The sequence below is a fragment of the Acomys minous genome (assembly GCF_964271855.1).
Source record: "Acomys minous genome assembly, chromosome: 8".
NCBI classification, from domain to species: Eukaryota; Metazoa; Chordata; class Mammalia; order Rodentia; family Muridae; genus Acomys; species Acomys minous.
In genome coordinates, this window is record NC_140489.1 from 41,235,035 (window position 1) to 41,251,052 (window position 16,018).

Consider the following 16,018-nt stretch of genomic DNA (forward strand, 5'->3'; position numbering starts at 1 on the left):
TTTTAAATTTTTTCGAGATTAGGTTTTTCTGTGTAGCCCTGGCTGTCCTGAACTTGCTTTGTAGACCAGGCTGGCCTCAAACTCACAGTGATCCACCTGCCTCTGCCTCCCAAGTGCTGGAATTAAAGGCGTGCACCACCAACACCTGGCTAGATTTTGTTTTAATTTTATTTTATTACATTTTATTTACTTATTCTGGGATAGGGTCTTACTATGGTAGCCTTGGCTCCCTGAAACTTGCTATATAGACTAGGCCGGCCTTGGATTCATAGAGATAGATCCACCTGCCTCTTAAGTGCTGGAATAAAGATGTGAACCACCGATTTTCTTCCTTCTTTGTTTGTTTGTTTGTTTCTTTTCTTTTTTCTCTTTTTGAGACAGAGTTATATCAAACCTGATATATTGCCAAAGATGCCCTTGAATTTTTGATCCTCCTGCCTCCACCTCCCCAGCGCTAGGATTAGCTGCTGTGGGGGATTGAAGCCAGGTTTTGATGCATGTTTGGCAAGCTCTCTTGCGCTATATCCACAGTCCTCATATAAAAATGTAATATATTTATATTTTTCTATGATGGCTTCATTTTCTAGTCAATTGGAGTCACAGAATTCCTTTACTTTGTTAAAAGTATATGGGAGTTGGTGGACAACTTGTGGGAGTTGGTTCTCTCTCTCTCTCTACCATGGGCTCGGGGGATTAAATGCAAGTTACCAGGCTTGCAGGGCAAGCTCTTTTACCACTAAAACATGCTTCTAGCACTGCCTCCCCCCCCCCCCAATTCCTTTAAAATACACCCTTCCTTATTAAGGAGCTTTTATATCAGAGGTCATGATCAACAGAATCCTCAGCCTCATGGAATCCACCCAAACCAGGCCAACCTACCACCTTCCTCAACTATGGAGACCCAGAAACCTGTGCAGAGACACGGAAGTGCAGTCCCAGGAGCCCCTGTGGCCGCTCCTTTCACCTTAACGCTCCATGACTCTTTAATGAGGACAGCATCTCTGCACTTGCCCTGTCGCCTGCACCCAGAGCACCGCAGGCCCCGCCCCATGCCTACCTGGTCCTCGCTGTACTTCTCCTGGAGCATCACCTGGACCTTTTCCAGGTTGCACTTCACAGCCTTGAGTTTCCAGGAAAGGGCTTCAGCCTCCTGCTGAGTGGCTCCACAGTCTCCCAGGCCCTGGTCTTTGCAAGTCTCTAACAGAGAGGCGACCTTGTGCTCAATTTCTGTCAGCATGGCCTAGGAGAGAGCATCACTGAGTTAGCTACAGTGGATTGTAGGGGGGGGGGGTAGGATTGATGAGGGCTGTGCACATATTTAGCACATAGCACGCTGCCTACTACTGAGCAACACTCCCAAACCCATGTGGGGGGGAGGGCGACTAAATCAACCCTAACTGCAGCTGTTACAGTAAGTAACCCTGTAAACACGTCATGGTGTTTGCTCATGGTGTTTCGCTGCAGGAATAAGAAACCTACTGGTGAATAGCACAGATACTATGCAGTCTATCTGGGTTTGGATCCAAGTTTTACCGTGTAGTAGCCATGTTTGCCCAGGAACCCAACGTGAGCACCTCAAATAATCTTTAAAACAGAGATAATGACAAAGTTTACCTTCTAGATTCATTGTGAGGAATCAATCAATTCCCTGTGTATTTTTGCCTTAATCTATCGCTTGTGCTTAATGACTTAAAATCATGCAGAAGATTTAAGCTCAAGATTAAGTGAAAAGCGCTGAATATTTCCCCAACTTTCCTATAGTTTTTCCTACTGTAGCCCAAGTGTCAAACAGAGAACTGAAAATAAGTAAATAAGAATTCCACACACTCCTTTAGACAGTTCTTCTCCTTGCTCATTTCTTCCTTTCTCAAGCCAATCTAGCCTCCCAAGGATCAGAAGACACGAGTAATTTGTCTCAGTGACTGGTATCACCCGCCAATCTACACAGGAGTCTAAAAACAAGCCAGCTGCAGAAAGTGCACTTCCTAATACGCCAGCCTCTTTGCATTCCTCCTCACCATACCCCTGCCTTCTTGCAAAGCTCTGGAGAAGGGGAGCTATGCCAACTGGCCAGGCACCGTGGCAGTAGTCCTCTGGACACCTCACATTCCAGCCAAGGCCACCAGCACAAAACGCAACCTGGGCCTCAAACCAAGTTCAGTTAAATAAATACTCGACCTCCAGGTTGATTTTCCAAGAATGTATCTTGTAACCCCTTTATCCCAGGAAAACTACTTACTGCACCCCATGAGTTCTTCAGAGCTTCAACGGTACATGCTTACACACTCCTAGCTTTCAGAGTGGCAGTTCACAAAAGCAACCACAACTTCATGCCAGCTTGCTTACCCATGCAGCACTGTTATGCAAATATTTTATATGTTTGCAAACTGCTGCTACCCAGCAGCTATTTCAAATGCTGCCAACTGATATCTCGTGACTTGCTTAGCCTCCTCCTTGTTCCTGCTTTATTAATTAATGCTTTCATAGTTTTCTTATCACCATAAAGATTTCTCTTAAATTTTATTATTTATTTTTTATGTCTATGGACGCTTTGCCTGCATGTGTGTCTGTGTTCCACGTGTGTGCAGTGCCCTCAGAGGCCAGAAGAGAGAATCAGATCCCTTTGGACTGGAGTCACAGATGCTTGTGAGCTACCATGTGGGTGCTAGGAATTGAGCCCAGGTCTTCTGGAAGAGCACCCAGTTCTCCTTAACTGCTGAACACCCTCTCCAGCCCTGTAGATTACTTTCTGAAGACCAATCTCTTTCTTTCTTTCTTCTTTTCTTTCTTCCTTCCTTTCTTTTCTCTTCTTTCATATAGGGTCTCACTGGGTAGTCTTGGCTGCTCTGGAACTTACTCTGTAGACCAGGTTAGCCTTGAACTCAGACATCTGCCTGCCTCTGCTTCTGCGGGCTGGGATCAAAGGTGTGAATTAACAGGGCCAGCACATATTTTCCTTCTTTAAAAAATTTTTCAAAATTTTAAAAAATTCCCTTCCTTCTAATCCCAGTGCTTGGGAGGCAGAGAGAGATCTCTGTGAGTTCGAAGCCAGACTGGTCTAGGACAGCCAAGGCAACACAGAGAAACCCTGTCTCAAAAAGGCCAAAACAAATAGAAAACAAACAAATAAGTTCACATATTTTGAAACACTGTTTGTGGCCCAGGCTGGCCATAAGTTCACTATGGATGACCTTGATCTTCCTGCCTCTGCTCCCAACTGCTAAGAGCACAGATGTGTGCCACAGCTGCCTCATGGCACTCACAACTGACGGCAGGACTCTGTGCATGCTGAACAACACTCAACCAATTGTCACCTGTCCCATTCCCCATTGTCATCCACCCCGCCCCGATCACTCACAGGTTTTTAATAATCAAAGTTAAACACTTCAGGAATTGATTTACAAAGAAGACAAATACAATGTCTTTTTTGTTGTTGTTTTTTTGTTTTTTTGTTTTTCGAGACAGGGTTTCTCTGTGTAGCCTTGGCTGTTCTGGACTCTTTGTAGACGAGGCTGGCCTCGAACTCACAGCAATCCACCTGTCTCTGCCTCCCGGGAGCTGGGATTAAAAAGCGTGCACCACCACACCCGGCATACATTGTCTTCTTAACTGATCTGTTTGTCCTCAGCCACTCTCCACCATAAACATTTTACAGAGCACATTTATGTACCATATTGTTATATAAACGAGAGAAAAGTGATAGTGTTGATCAGTACTTCATTTTCCGATAGCAAGTCCAACGCCCACCATTGCCAACCCCCAATTTCTATATTCATTTTAAATATGTAAATAGCATTCAAATGAAGTACATTTTCAGCCATTTAGAGCTTGAATACTGCAGGGTCCATCTGTCAGATCTACCATGGTCCTCTGCTGCCCTCCATCCACAGCCTCCACTGTGTTCGGCCAGTTATCTAGATGCTCCCTGGGAATCCATGCTCACCCTCCCTCGACACTCCCCCCAGCCCTCCCACCCCCACCAGCCTCTAGTAAGCACTTCCTGGTTCCTTAGAAGCATATTCCTGCCAAGTCTACCCACTGCAAGCTTGTTGGGTGGTACTGCCACCTGGTGGACAACATCTTGTCTTTCTATAGTCTCGCATTCTTTTAAAATGGATGCAAAGCGACGGTCATTCTGGTAGTGACCAAGCTCTTGGCATGAGGTCTACTTGGTTGTTAGCAAATCAACATCAGATCGCCTTACGGAGCTGGAGTTCAAACTCGGGGACACCTGGGGTACAACTTAGTATACCCCTACTGTTGCTATGTTTAACCTCATCACTAGGGAGGGCAACCAGGATGCCATGGGCTACTAGAACTATCAGGATTGCCCCCAACCCTGTCATCACCTCCCCTTGTAGGTAGTTCTGGGTAGATGAAAGAGAGATGGCCACCTCCAGTGGAGTTAGCTACCCCAACCACAGGACAGATTCCTATGGTTAGACCTTCTGGTGGCAGGACCAGAGAGAGACACTGAGACGGGAGGGTATCTCCAACTGTGGTCGGAGGCCAAGGCGAGTCTGCTTGGCACAACTTGGGAGAGCCAACCACAAGCAGCCGGCAAGAAGCCTCTGCTGTGGTGGCAGCAATCACACAACTGAGGTGTCGTCATCCCAGCCCCTCCCTGGAGAGACACAGAGATCTCCGCCTTTGTGCTGAGCTGCCAAGTCCCTCCCTCACCCACCCAGCGACTTGAGACAAGGGAGCTGGCATCCTCTCAGCCTTCCCAAGCTCAGGGCACTCCTGCTAACATGGCCACAAAACTTCATTCGGTTTTCCAAATCTTGCCCATTGGGACATTTAGTTTCATTCTGAGGAGCTAATTATTTATGCACGATCTTGTGATTATTGATAAGGCCAATAGGAAATATTGGGCACAGTTTTAATGCCAGGTATTTATAAGCTCATCTCATTAAATTCTGACAAATTCTGTGCTCTAACCTACTCTACTGGAGGAGGGAGATCGGGTTGAGAAAGGGATGTGACCAGGAGCTGGTTTTGGATTCTGGACTCTGGGCTGTTACTTACTTACTACTGTCCCCTCAAAGGGGCAGGATCACACAAAGAACTTCAAGGATTCACCGTGAAAACTACGAGCTGAGGCCAAAACACATGTGAAGTCTAAAGCCATGGGGAAAGTGTACTGCCGCTTTAAGGGCGATTTGCCCCATCTTGGCAGGGCACTGGTGACTAGGCAAACGCTAACGTCCTGCCTGGCCTGCTTACCTGGCACCCAGCCAGCTCCTCTTCCACCACCTGCTGCATGTCTGTGTCTAGTGTTTCCGGCTCAAACGCCACGCTGGCTTGTTGCAGCCACAGCTCCAGCTCGGCCACTTGGGTCTTGCAGACATGGAGGACTTCTGCAGGCTGAGGCCTCCTTCTCTCCACGGTGGCCTCAAAAGCTCCTTGTTCCTGAGGAAAGTCCAGAGGTGCAGCCTCAATGGGAGGTGGGGCACCCTAAAATGAAGCCAAAGATAACCCGGCGGTGAGAAGCCAGGGATCCAAGGCTTTTACACCGGGGCTTGAAAAGACCCGGGACCCCCACAATTCCCTTTCCCCCTAGTTTAAAAGAAACAAACAAACAACAACAACAAAAAAAGACTGAAAGGAGGAAGAAAGAAAAAGAAAAATGCACCTCCACACTCATGGCAACAACCACGTGACCTGGTGGCACAGGTTTCCAAGCAGCCGATCTACATGTACACATGTACAGTATTCCCAGGCACAGAGGCGGAGAGTGGAGATCCCCAGGAGACAGGTGAGAGAGAGAGAGAGAGAGAGAGAGAGAGAGAGAGAGAGAGAGTGTGTGTGTGTGTGTGTGTGTGTGAGGGTGTGTGTGAGGGTGTGTGTCCAAACACTTCAGGGAACTGGCCAGTGCTTAAAGTTGTATAACACAGCGATTAAGCAAGGCCTACCTACGCTGCTGTGCACCCCATGCAAACAGAAGACAGAAAACAAAAAAACAACCCAACAACAAAAAGCATCCCCGCCCTCCCCCCACCAAAAAAAACCACCACCACCACCACCAACAACAACAACAGAAAAACAATCTCTCCATGCTGGCAGGGCTAATATTATATACTAGAATCTGCCACACAATTGTAACATCTTCCCAAGTAGCAAGATTATGTTTTAGTTTTTCTTTATCTATCTGAACCCTCCATTTAAAGCAGCTTGGGTCAAGTAATGAACTTCACGGAGTAATACAGAACATATTCTTCCTTCCCTCAGAGAAAAACCCCTAGAATGGCGTTTGCTTTTCTAGACTCTGAATTGTGGAGTTATGACCTGACTGCTTCAGTGTAAAGTTCAAATAAAGTGTAATAGGTTCCCTCTGTGCTGAAACAATTGGAGCAAACTTTCTTCTGGAAAGGAGGTGGAGATAGTCTAACACTGACGTATTTGTGAGTTTCAATGTGAGGGCAAAGGATGGTTTTAACATAATAGACTTGCCAGATACTGTAGGACCTGCCCTCTCCCAGAATCCTCAGAGAGGACATCGAACTTTCTAGAGAAATCCCTTCAGGAATACAGATTTGCATTCTGACCTGCAAAAATACTAGTCTCCATACATTTTTTTGTGTGCTAGTTAAGAGTTAAAATGAATCGCAACATTTTCCACTTAAGACTGTGTCCAAACTTGCTGCTCTCTATTAAAGCACAGTTGGGACAAACGAGAGGCTCCCAACAGGAGCTGCTCACAGCACACAGCACACCTCAAAAATAGAACCTCAGAGGAGCTGTAGTTTTCCCTCTGACTAACTACTAACTTTACATGTATTTGTGCTTTCTCGGTAAAATGCTATTTCTTAGGCTTGGGTATTCTCAGTGGTTGGATATCTGCCTGGCATCTGAGAGGTCCTGAGTTGGCCCCCCAGCACCCCAAAACTCCCAAACAACAACACAACAAGCAAACAAAACCAACATGGTTTTTTTTTTCCTGCTTTCATCCACCTATTTGTACAGTTTTCTTCAAGAGCGATCTTCTCAAGATGCCTTCTCTCAAAGTATTTTCCTCAAGCCTCGCATACCATCTGGCCCACCCCTCTGCACTGGCTTCAGGGTTCCTTTTTACATAACTGGTCCTGGGAATTACCGTCAGGCATCAACTTCTAGCCTGATTAGCTATATAACTGATTAGCGAGCCTGGTAAGTTATATAAACAACCAATTAGTTATCTCCAAGTTTTGGGGCATGACTATGCCTTAGTGGCAAAGACTGTGCGATCTTCTTCCTCTGCGGGCATCATCTGTTAATATTAACCAGTTAATATGTCATAACTAGCTTATCACCTCTCTTCTTAATGTACCCGGGATTCCTAGGTGACCACCACTGGCAGGCCAGGTGCAATTGTAAGTGGCAGCATTAAGCTGGGCTGCTTTCTTACTACCTTACTTCACAAGGAAATGAGGAAGCAAGATGACTAATCCGCTCTCTGTTTAAACCTGAAAAGAATCCAAAGTGCGCGGGGGCAGAAGGAGCAAACAATTATGCACAGCCTTAGAAGAGCTCTAAGTAGCCCCAGGATTCTCATGAAGCAGTGCTCCCCACCCTACTTTTTTTTTTTTAAACAGTTCTGAACCCCCAGGGATGGCAATTGGTTCACAGCTTCCCATTCTACCAGAATGCTTCTGAGAAGTGCAGGCCTTGGGACAGAGCTTCCCAGCGGAAGCTTGCCTTTTCAGTCAGGCTGGCTGATTCTCAGATCTGCCTGTCCCTGCCTTCCTCCAGTGTTGGGGTTGTAGGTATGTATCCCCATGCCTTTAAAAAAAAGTGCTGAAGGTTTGAACTTGTGACCTCATGTTCACACAGCAAGCACTTTAACCCAGTAAGCCCTCTCTTCTTCTTTTTTTTTTTAGAATTAAAAAAAAATTTTTTTTTATCTTTTAACATATTTTATTAATTTATTCATATTACATCTCAATTGTTATAAGCTCTCTCTTCTTAAACTCTACTTAAAACAGTCTCATGCAACCCAGGTGGGCCTTGAACTCACTATGTAGCTGAGAATGACCTTGCTCCTGCCTTTACCTCCCATGTGCTGAAATTACAGCATGTGCCAACATGAGGGTTTTATAAAGTACTGGGATCAGACTCAGGGATTTCTACACACTCACCAAGTATTCCAACGAATGAGCTAAACCCTAGACCTCAGCACGGACTACGATGAAATAAAAGTATAAACGCTGGAAAATGTAAAGATTCTCTGCATCCTGCAGAGTCCAGGGCTCAACCTGAGATTCAATTCCTTATGTAAAAATAGTCACGTATGTTCATCTCACTAGCCTGCAAAACTGTGTTCATGTCTTATTAATGGTAAAACTACATGTATACCAAAGAATTGTGGGGGATTTAAAAAAATGTTGGGGTTCACTGTGGATGTGTGAGCATGTGTGCATGTGCGAGCACATGTACGCTGAGATCAGAGGAGGAGTTGAGTGTTCTGTTTTTATCACTCTTCACCTTATCCCCTTGAGGCGGGGTCTCTCACTGAACTGGGAACTAAGCTGAAGCTGGCAGGCTCACCCATCCCTCTGTTTCTGCTTCCTAGTACCAGTGTCACAAGTGTGTGCCACGACACCTGGCTTTTTATGTTGGTGTTGGGGCCTGGATCTCAGGTTCCTATGCTTGCTCAGCAAGAACTCTGACCCATTGAGCCATTGCTTCAATCTTCAAAGAACTGTTTTAAAATAAATTTATGATTTATTATCAGTAAATACTTGATGTTATACCCATTTTATACACCTGTGTACCCACGTTGAGTCAAATCTTCTCCAGTATAAAGGGATCTTGAGTGGAAGAAGCAGAGAAGTTCTGACCCATAGGAAAGGGCTACACTTACCTTGCAAGTTAACATTCTGGCTATCACTACATTTCATGGCAAAATCACCTTTAAACTTACCTATTAATATTCCACTCAATTCTACACTCCCATAATATCAGTAACTGCCTGAAGCACAGTGCTTAACAGCACACGTATAGATATAACACATGACTTAGTCACAGATTTGGTTTAAATATTTATTTTCATGCACCATGGGCCAGAACTTTACTGAGAGTACTGTACTTCTCATCTGGCCACGGCTCTTAACTTCTACAATAAGAGACTGAAGCTGATACATGACTGATGGCATGAGCCGCCATCTCCGTGGAGCCTCCGATCCTTCCTCACTAGCGGCCGTGGTATGCCAGTGAGCTGGAAATGGCTCCAGGCAGGAGAAAGAAGAGCTTTGGAGCCACCAAAGGGCTGTCCCTGGAGTGGCCAAAGGTGGCATGTAACTGCCTTTTCTCTTTCAAGATCTGGGCATGGTAGTGTAAGCCTGCAACCCAAGACTAGAGAGGTTGAGTCAAGAACACTGCATATCTAAAGTCAACCTGATATAAAGCAAGATTATCTCAAAAACAAACAAACACAACAAAACCAGCCAACTAACTAACCAAGAAACCAACCAACCAGCCAACCAAGAAACCAACCAACCAACCAACAAACCAACAGCTCTGCTAAGAAGAAAATGGGAGCATCTAATCACAGTTGAAGAGACAGCCATTCAGTCATCTAGTTAAACACTCAAGTCAGGAGGCATGAAGAGCTAAGATTTCACTCTTAACTCTGACATCCAGAAGCTATGGATGACGTAACAGCTTTAAGCCTCAACTCCTCCATCTGCCAAGTGAGCTGACAGCTACCTAGCATGGCTGGTGTGAGAACTGAGAACGGTGATGTAAAAACCTCAGTGTAAGCAACCCCTGAGCATATATAAAATTGTGGGGGGGGGGGTACACATGACATAGCAAGTGCATCATGACAACACTTCTGCAGAGCTGGCTCTCTCCTACTTTTAGATGGGTTTGGGGTATTGAACTCACGTTGTCAGGTTGTACTGCAACTGCCTTTATGCACCAAGCCATCTTGTTGGCCCTATATGCCATTTATTACTGAGTCTTAGAAAGAACAGACCAGGGGCCAGAGAGATGGCTCAGTGTTCACAAGCTTCTGCTGCTCTGGCAGAGAAAACAGTTTCAGTCCACAGCACATACACGGTAGCTAACCATCACTTGTAACTCCGTTTCCAATGGATCTGACACTCTTTCTGGCCTCTGAGGGCAACGCATGCATGTGGCGCCTAAACATACATGCAGGCAAAATACAATAAATAGAAATAAATCTAAAAAACAAACAACCAAATAAACAAAATGAAAAAACAAAAACCCAGACTTCTGGCTTGCAAAAATCAAACACCAAGCATAAAATATTAATTGAGCATGTCAACAACTTTCCTAGACCTGGGCTAAGCACCACTGGTGAGTGCACACTTCTGCCACCTATCACCCTCCTGGGCTACACTGGTAGAGGGGTGGTGAGTGATGGGAAAGGGGCGACGAGGAACGGAAGGACAGCCTGACAACCAGGCTTCACTGTTGTAAGAACAGACAGAAGAAGGAAAGAAAAGATATACAAACCTAAGTCCGTAGTTTAAAGAAAAAAAAAAAAAGACTTAACAACCCAGCCCAAGTCCCCCACCCTAGGGCATCTTTCAGGAGGAGCTTCAGGGGTCACACAGCAGGTCTAGCCTGGAGTCAGGGTCCTCCATTAAACCTTTCTTGAGAAGTGCGGTGGCTTCAAATTAGGAAGTTGGAAGGGGCCAGTTCTGGGGCGACTCCTTAACTCTCCTATTTAGTTCCTTTAGTTTACCCTCTGAATCTGATCCTCCTTTGTAGACGCAAGGTAGGTATTAACTTGCCTCTTATAATCTGATTAAGTAACAAAGAACGTGAAAGTGCCTTTTCTGAACAGGCCCCTGATCAATACATGCTATTCTGCATTTCCACCACCCCTGTGTGTTATACGCACAGGCTAAACACCTAGTCATCAACACAACTGCTATTTCAGGCTGAAAATCGATGAAAAAAGTAGGAAACGTAAATAACAGAGAAGGTAAAACTTGCAGTGGGACAGTTGACAGCATGCGTGAGGATGCTGGCCTTCACAGGTCTCCTGGCTCAACACACAAAGCACTGTACAAGTGGGTACCACTCTGGGAATCTAGGCAACCCGGCATGTCATTGACAGACAGGGACTTACCTCTCCTGTTTGGCTGAGCCTCGGGGAAGGTTCTGGGTCTTGCTCAGTGCTTCCTGAGTCCAGCGCAATAATGTGCACCGTGGAACTGTCACAGGTGCTAATTCTCCCATCTGCCTCCTGTGGACAAAACAATCAGTTCCTGCTGGGGGGGGGGATCCCCTGCAGCCAGGAGGCCCCTCTTCTCACTGGCTACAGACTGCCTGCTTGCTGGGAAAGCTGGGGCGTCATTTAGTTCACTGTATCTGCTTCTTTGAAAGTCTTTTTGCTTGGGTGAGGTTTTTTGTTTGTTTTTTGTTTAATTTAACCTTATTGTTTGTGTGTGCATGCATATGTGTGTACTTATGTGAACTTGTTAATGATACATGTGCAAGACCTTGTTTCAAAAAAAAATGAAATGAAATGAAAAAGAAGACGAGGAAAGATTAGGCAAGCAAAGACAACTCTGTGACTAGCCATACAGTATTACTTAAAAATGACTGAGAATTTTTTTGTGTTCTCGATATACTCATGATAAAGATGTGAGACAGCGTACATGTGAATGAACTTAATTTAACCGTTTCACAATGTGCCTGTATTTCAAAGCATCGTGCTTGTATGTCCTATGTATGTGCAATTTTGTCAAAAAAAATTGGCAGAAGCTTTTTCTGGATCTAGTCATTCTTTCTAACTAACAGGTCCTCTGTTCCTTTATCTCTTACTCAGTCAGTCTCTGTATGGGCCACGTTGAAGGCTTGGCGATGCTGAGGGCAAGGTGAACAGAGAGGAGAAAACCCAGGCAGCGAGGAGACTCCAACAACCTCCATGGTGACTCCCCCAGTTACCTGCACGATGGTGACGGAGGACGAGGACGCCCCATCCTCCTCCAGGTCCTTCCTGTGTGTCCACAGAGGAGACCAGGACGCAGAAGATGGCTCTGCTCTCTTGTGTCCATCCTAAGACAGTGGTCAGTTGGTCAGCAAAGGGAAGCATTTCCTCTTCGTAACCCTTCTTAGCTCCTTCAAACAACGCTCAGCTTCCCCGGGCAGTTTTGCCACACATCTTTTTCTCCCTCTACCCCACATCCCATCTATTTCTTGCACTAAGTCACGTCTCCAAATGCGGATGCTTTTCTTGAGCCTCAGAAAAGAAAAATCCATAATTTTCTTTACTAAAGAGTCATGTCTTACAAGACATAAGCTCATGTCTTACAAAAGGGGTTTATAAAAGTCAGTTTGGGATTTTGTCTGTTTTGGTAAATGTAATCTTAAATGATATTTCAAAAAATAAGTCTGTTAGGTGTAAGGGGGAAAAAAAATGACTCCAACCCACTAAATGGGGGAACAACAAGTTAAACTGCAATGAGAAGACGAGGCTTTGGCTCTCTAATTGAGTTCTTGTCTAGCATGTGAAGTCAGGGGCTTAATCCACAGTCCTGCAAAATGATTAAATAAATGAATACACACGAATGAAAAACCTAACAAGACATCATATCTATTATAATCAAAAGGCTGGAAAAGGCCTAGTGCTGGAAAGAACAGGGAGAAAATGGACTCGGGGACACTGCTGGGGATTATGAATGGGGAACAGCAAGGAGGCACCTCAGAAAGATTAAAATATAACAACTACATGCTTCAGCAACTCCACTTCAGGCCACGTGCCCAAAGGAGATGAGGTCGGTACAGAAGAAAAGTCTACACTCTCATGTTCACTGTGGCGGTACCCACAACAGCAAGTCATGGAATCAACCTAAGTCTCAGCCAATAGGTGAATGGAAAAACCAAACATTTTTGGGCCACTTATTCCCATCATTTAAGAGGCAGAGGCAGGCGGATCTCTGGTAAGTTGGAGGCCAACTTGGTCGACATAGTGAGGTCCAGGCCAGCCAGAGCTACATAGGGAGACCCTGTCTAAACAACAAACCAAACCAAAATGTGGTGGGTATACCCAATGGAATATCATTTCATCATAAAAAAAAAAACAAACAAACAAAAAGAAAACAACCTGGGGATTCTGTCATTTGTGGCGACACAGACGAACCAGAAAACAACATCTTAAGTGAAATAACTAAGCCAGGCACAGAACCACAATCACGGCATGACATGGCATGATGCTTAAATGTCACATGTAACCAAGTTGAACTTGTCGAGATGCAGCGGAGAACAGTGGTACAGTGGATAGAAGGGGAGCAGAGAGACATTGAACAAGGAGGCAAATTTTCAGCTAGGCAGGAGGATTATATCCAGGAGATGTATTAGACGTCACATGCACTTGAAAATTGCTTAGACAGATGGTAAATGTTCTCATCACACAAAATGGGAGTTTGTAAGGAAAGACATGTTAATTAGAAAGATTTAGGCCATCTACTGTGTGTATGGTATAATACCATACTGTAGTTTATAAATATGTATAATTTTTACTTGTCAGAAACACCCTTGCAACTTGATGAATATGTATTTTGTTGTTGTTGTTGTTGTTGTTGTCAAAGACAAACAAATCCTCTAGGTGTATCAGCTCAGAAGCACGGAAATATCCGAAAGAGAAGTGTGTGTGTGTGTGTGTGTGTGTGTGTGTGTGTGTGTGTGTGTTCTTCGCTTGGGCCCTGGGTCCTCTTCTAGTCTTACAATTGTCTCTGCCATAAAGAGATGTAATCAGACTGTGAACTCAAGTTGTCTGGTGGTCAGAATACAAAGTAAACTGTTGTCCTCACTCTCCAACTCAGTTATACCATGTTCTAGTGACACTCAGTAGGAAAAAAGGTGTACCCTGTGCGTTAATGGAGCCTTGAAATAATCTACAAAACGAGCAGAAAGTTGTCGCATAAACTATGAGCTGCTGCTGGCTTCCGCGTGCAGTGTGAGCTGTATGGGGCCTTCAGCGTTGAGTATGAGATGGAAGTTGGCACCCAGAAGGCCAAGTCTCTTTCAACCACTTACAACGCAGCAGTAAGAATCAGCTTTATTCACTGCAAACACAACTCGTGTCCTCGACCACACTACTCTAAAACAAAAGCATGTCTCAAATATGCAAAACCATTATCTGCCAAAAACTCACACCAAATCGCATGTTCTCAGAGGCCAGCGAAACATTCAGACATCAGCACCTAACAGAGGAATCCTTCATGCCAGTCAACGCCGCTTTTGTGGCAAAGCGGGCTTAGATGAGCTTAACAGTGTTAATAACCAAATACGTACTTCAGTCTTATTTTTAAAAAATCCACATTAACTTTAAAATCCGTAGGTTTTCATTGACATTCACTTAGAGATCTGCTCCTAGCCAGCTGGAGAGGTGGCTCAGCAGTTAAGAGTATGCGCTGCTCTTACAGGAACTGAGTTTCACCCCCAGGACCCATTCTGGGATCTGTAACTCTAGTTCAAGAGGATCAGTGCCTCTGAGGGCACCTAGACTCCTATCATGTGTACAGACTCTCCCTATGCCTACACACGGATACTTTAAAAATAATAAAATCAACCTGTTTTGTAAAAATAGAAAAAGAAAGGGTTTTTTTTTTTCTTACTTCACTCTTCACGGAGCTTTCTTCTGCCTCCTCCTTGACCACAGGCAGGAAAGACATGGAGCTTGCTCTGTTCAGCTGAAAGGCACACCACAAGAGCACCCGAGGTCAGGCCCTGGACTAGCATCACATCCTGGCCTGGCTACATTTTTATGTAGCTAAATCTTTATGCATTGTCCGATATGTCCACCCACACCCAAAGTCTCTGGGCTTTGAGCCTTTCAGTTCTTTCAGCCAAACCTCTTGCCTAGGGAATCCTTCTCATTTGCATGATCCCAAGGCCCCACCCCCCCAACAACTGATGTGGACCGCTTCTAAGGCAGATACTTCAAGGGTGGTTCCCTCCCACCTGCCCTGGGAATTTCATAAGCATGATTTTAGGTAACTCAGGCATAAGAATTCGAGGTTGGGCCCAGAGCAGGCACACCCTGAGGAATTGTGCTCAGTGGTAAACAGCCTCAAGTGGAGTATTTCCATTTAAAAGATAAATTCCTTTGCTATGGACTGAGATATCGCAGGTTGTTTGAGTGGAAAGCATTGTCCATTAACTTGCCCATGGAATTGTGGGACCAGGAAGCCCTGCCTACCTTTCTTTCCGAAGCGTCCCTCTCGGGCACTCTGCACTCCTCCGAAGGGCTTGCAGGTAGCTTATCTCCTTCTTGCTGCTCTTGCTTCAGGTGCTCATGAAGGCTCAGGACAGCAGCTTTCAAGTCCACCAACAGATCTTCCTTTTTCTGGCTTAGATTCAGGATCTGCTTTTCTAGCCCTTCAATCTCTCCCTGTACACAGAGAGTTATAGGCATCGTCTGAAGGACATCCGAGTGACTTTTGGATGCTCCCAGGAGCCAGCTTCCTTCAGTGCAAGGGATGTTTACCACCCTGGTCTGAGGTTAAATGGGTTTGCAGAGCCAGTAGCTAGTTCCTGGGAGACCTTGTAAATCTGGGCGTATGGGAGGAGTGTGTGTGTGTGTGTGTGTGTGTGTGTGTGTGTGTGTGTGTGTGTGTGTGTGTTGAACAAAGCATGGAACCTTGTAACAAGGTCCACAGGTGACTGATGGATACAGCCAGGGTGGGGAGCCAGAGCCATAGTAGCTAACCACAGGTCTCACAGAACCAGAATCCCACGAGCCTGCCCTTCAATGGGTACACACTTGCTGCTTTGCACACAGAATATTACAAATACATGTTTCTGGGTTTCCCCAGGATCCTCTTAAGAAGACTGACATTTGAGAACCCCTAAGGTAAAATAAAGTTAGACACCTGATTTTTTTTTCCTTTGAAGATTTTTTTGGTGCTATTAAATTTGGTTACCTGTCTACAATCCAAGCATCCTAAAAAATGTTAATCAACTAAACTAAGGTAATTTACTTGCAGTAAAATTCGCTATGGGAGCGATAGGCATATGATTCCAAGCTGTATAACATTACTTCAGTAACGATTATTAA

At 45.1% G+C, this 16,018-nt stretch overlaps 1 protein-coding gene across 5 annotated transcripts in view; it reads right to left on the bottom strand.

The window, feature by feature from the left end:
- The window catches only part of SYNE2 (spectrin repeat containing nuclear envelope protein 2), a 311,925-nt gene that overhangs the window by 97,041 nt on the left and 198,866 nt on the right, over positions 1-16,018 (bottom strand). For 4 of the 5 annotated variants that reach the window (XM_084791617.1, XM_084791619.1, XM_084791615.1 and 1 more), the window contains exons 62-67: positions 15,161-15,352; positions 14,577-14,651; positions 11,905-12,015; positions 11,084-11,200; positions 5,227-5,457; positions 1,058-1,240 (exon numbers count right to left, since the gene is read on the bottom strand). In XM_084791617.1, coding sequence (XP_084647743.1) covers positions 1,058-1,240; positions 5,227-5,457; positions 11,084-11,200; positions 11,905-12,015; positions 14,577-14,651; positions 15,161-15,352 — 909 coding nt within the window. The remainder of the gene's footprint in view (positions 1-1,057; positions 1,241-5,226; positions 5,458-11,083; positions 11,201-11,904; positions 12,016-14,576; positions 14,652-15,160; positions 15,353-16,018) is intronic. The other variant, XM_084791618.1, reaches the window with a different exon arrangement.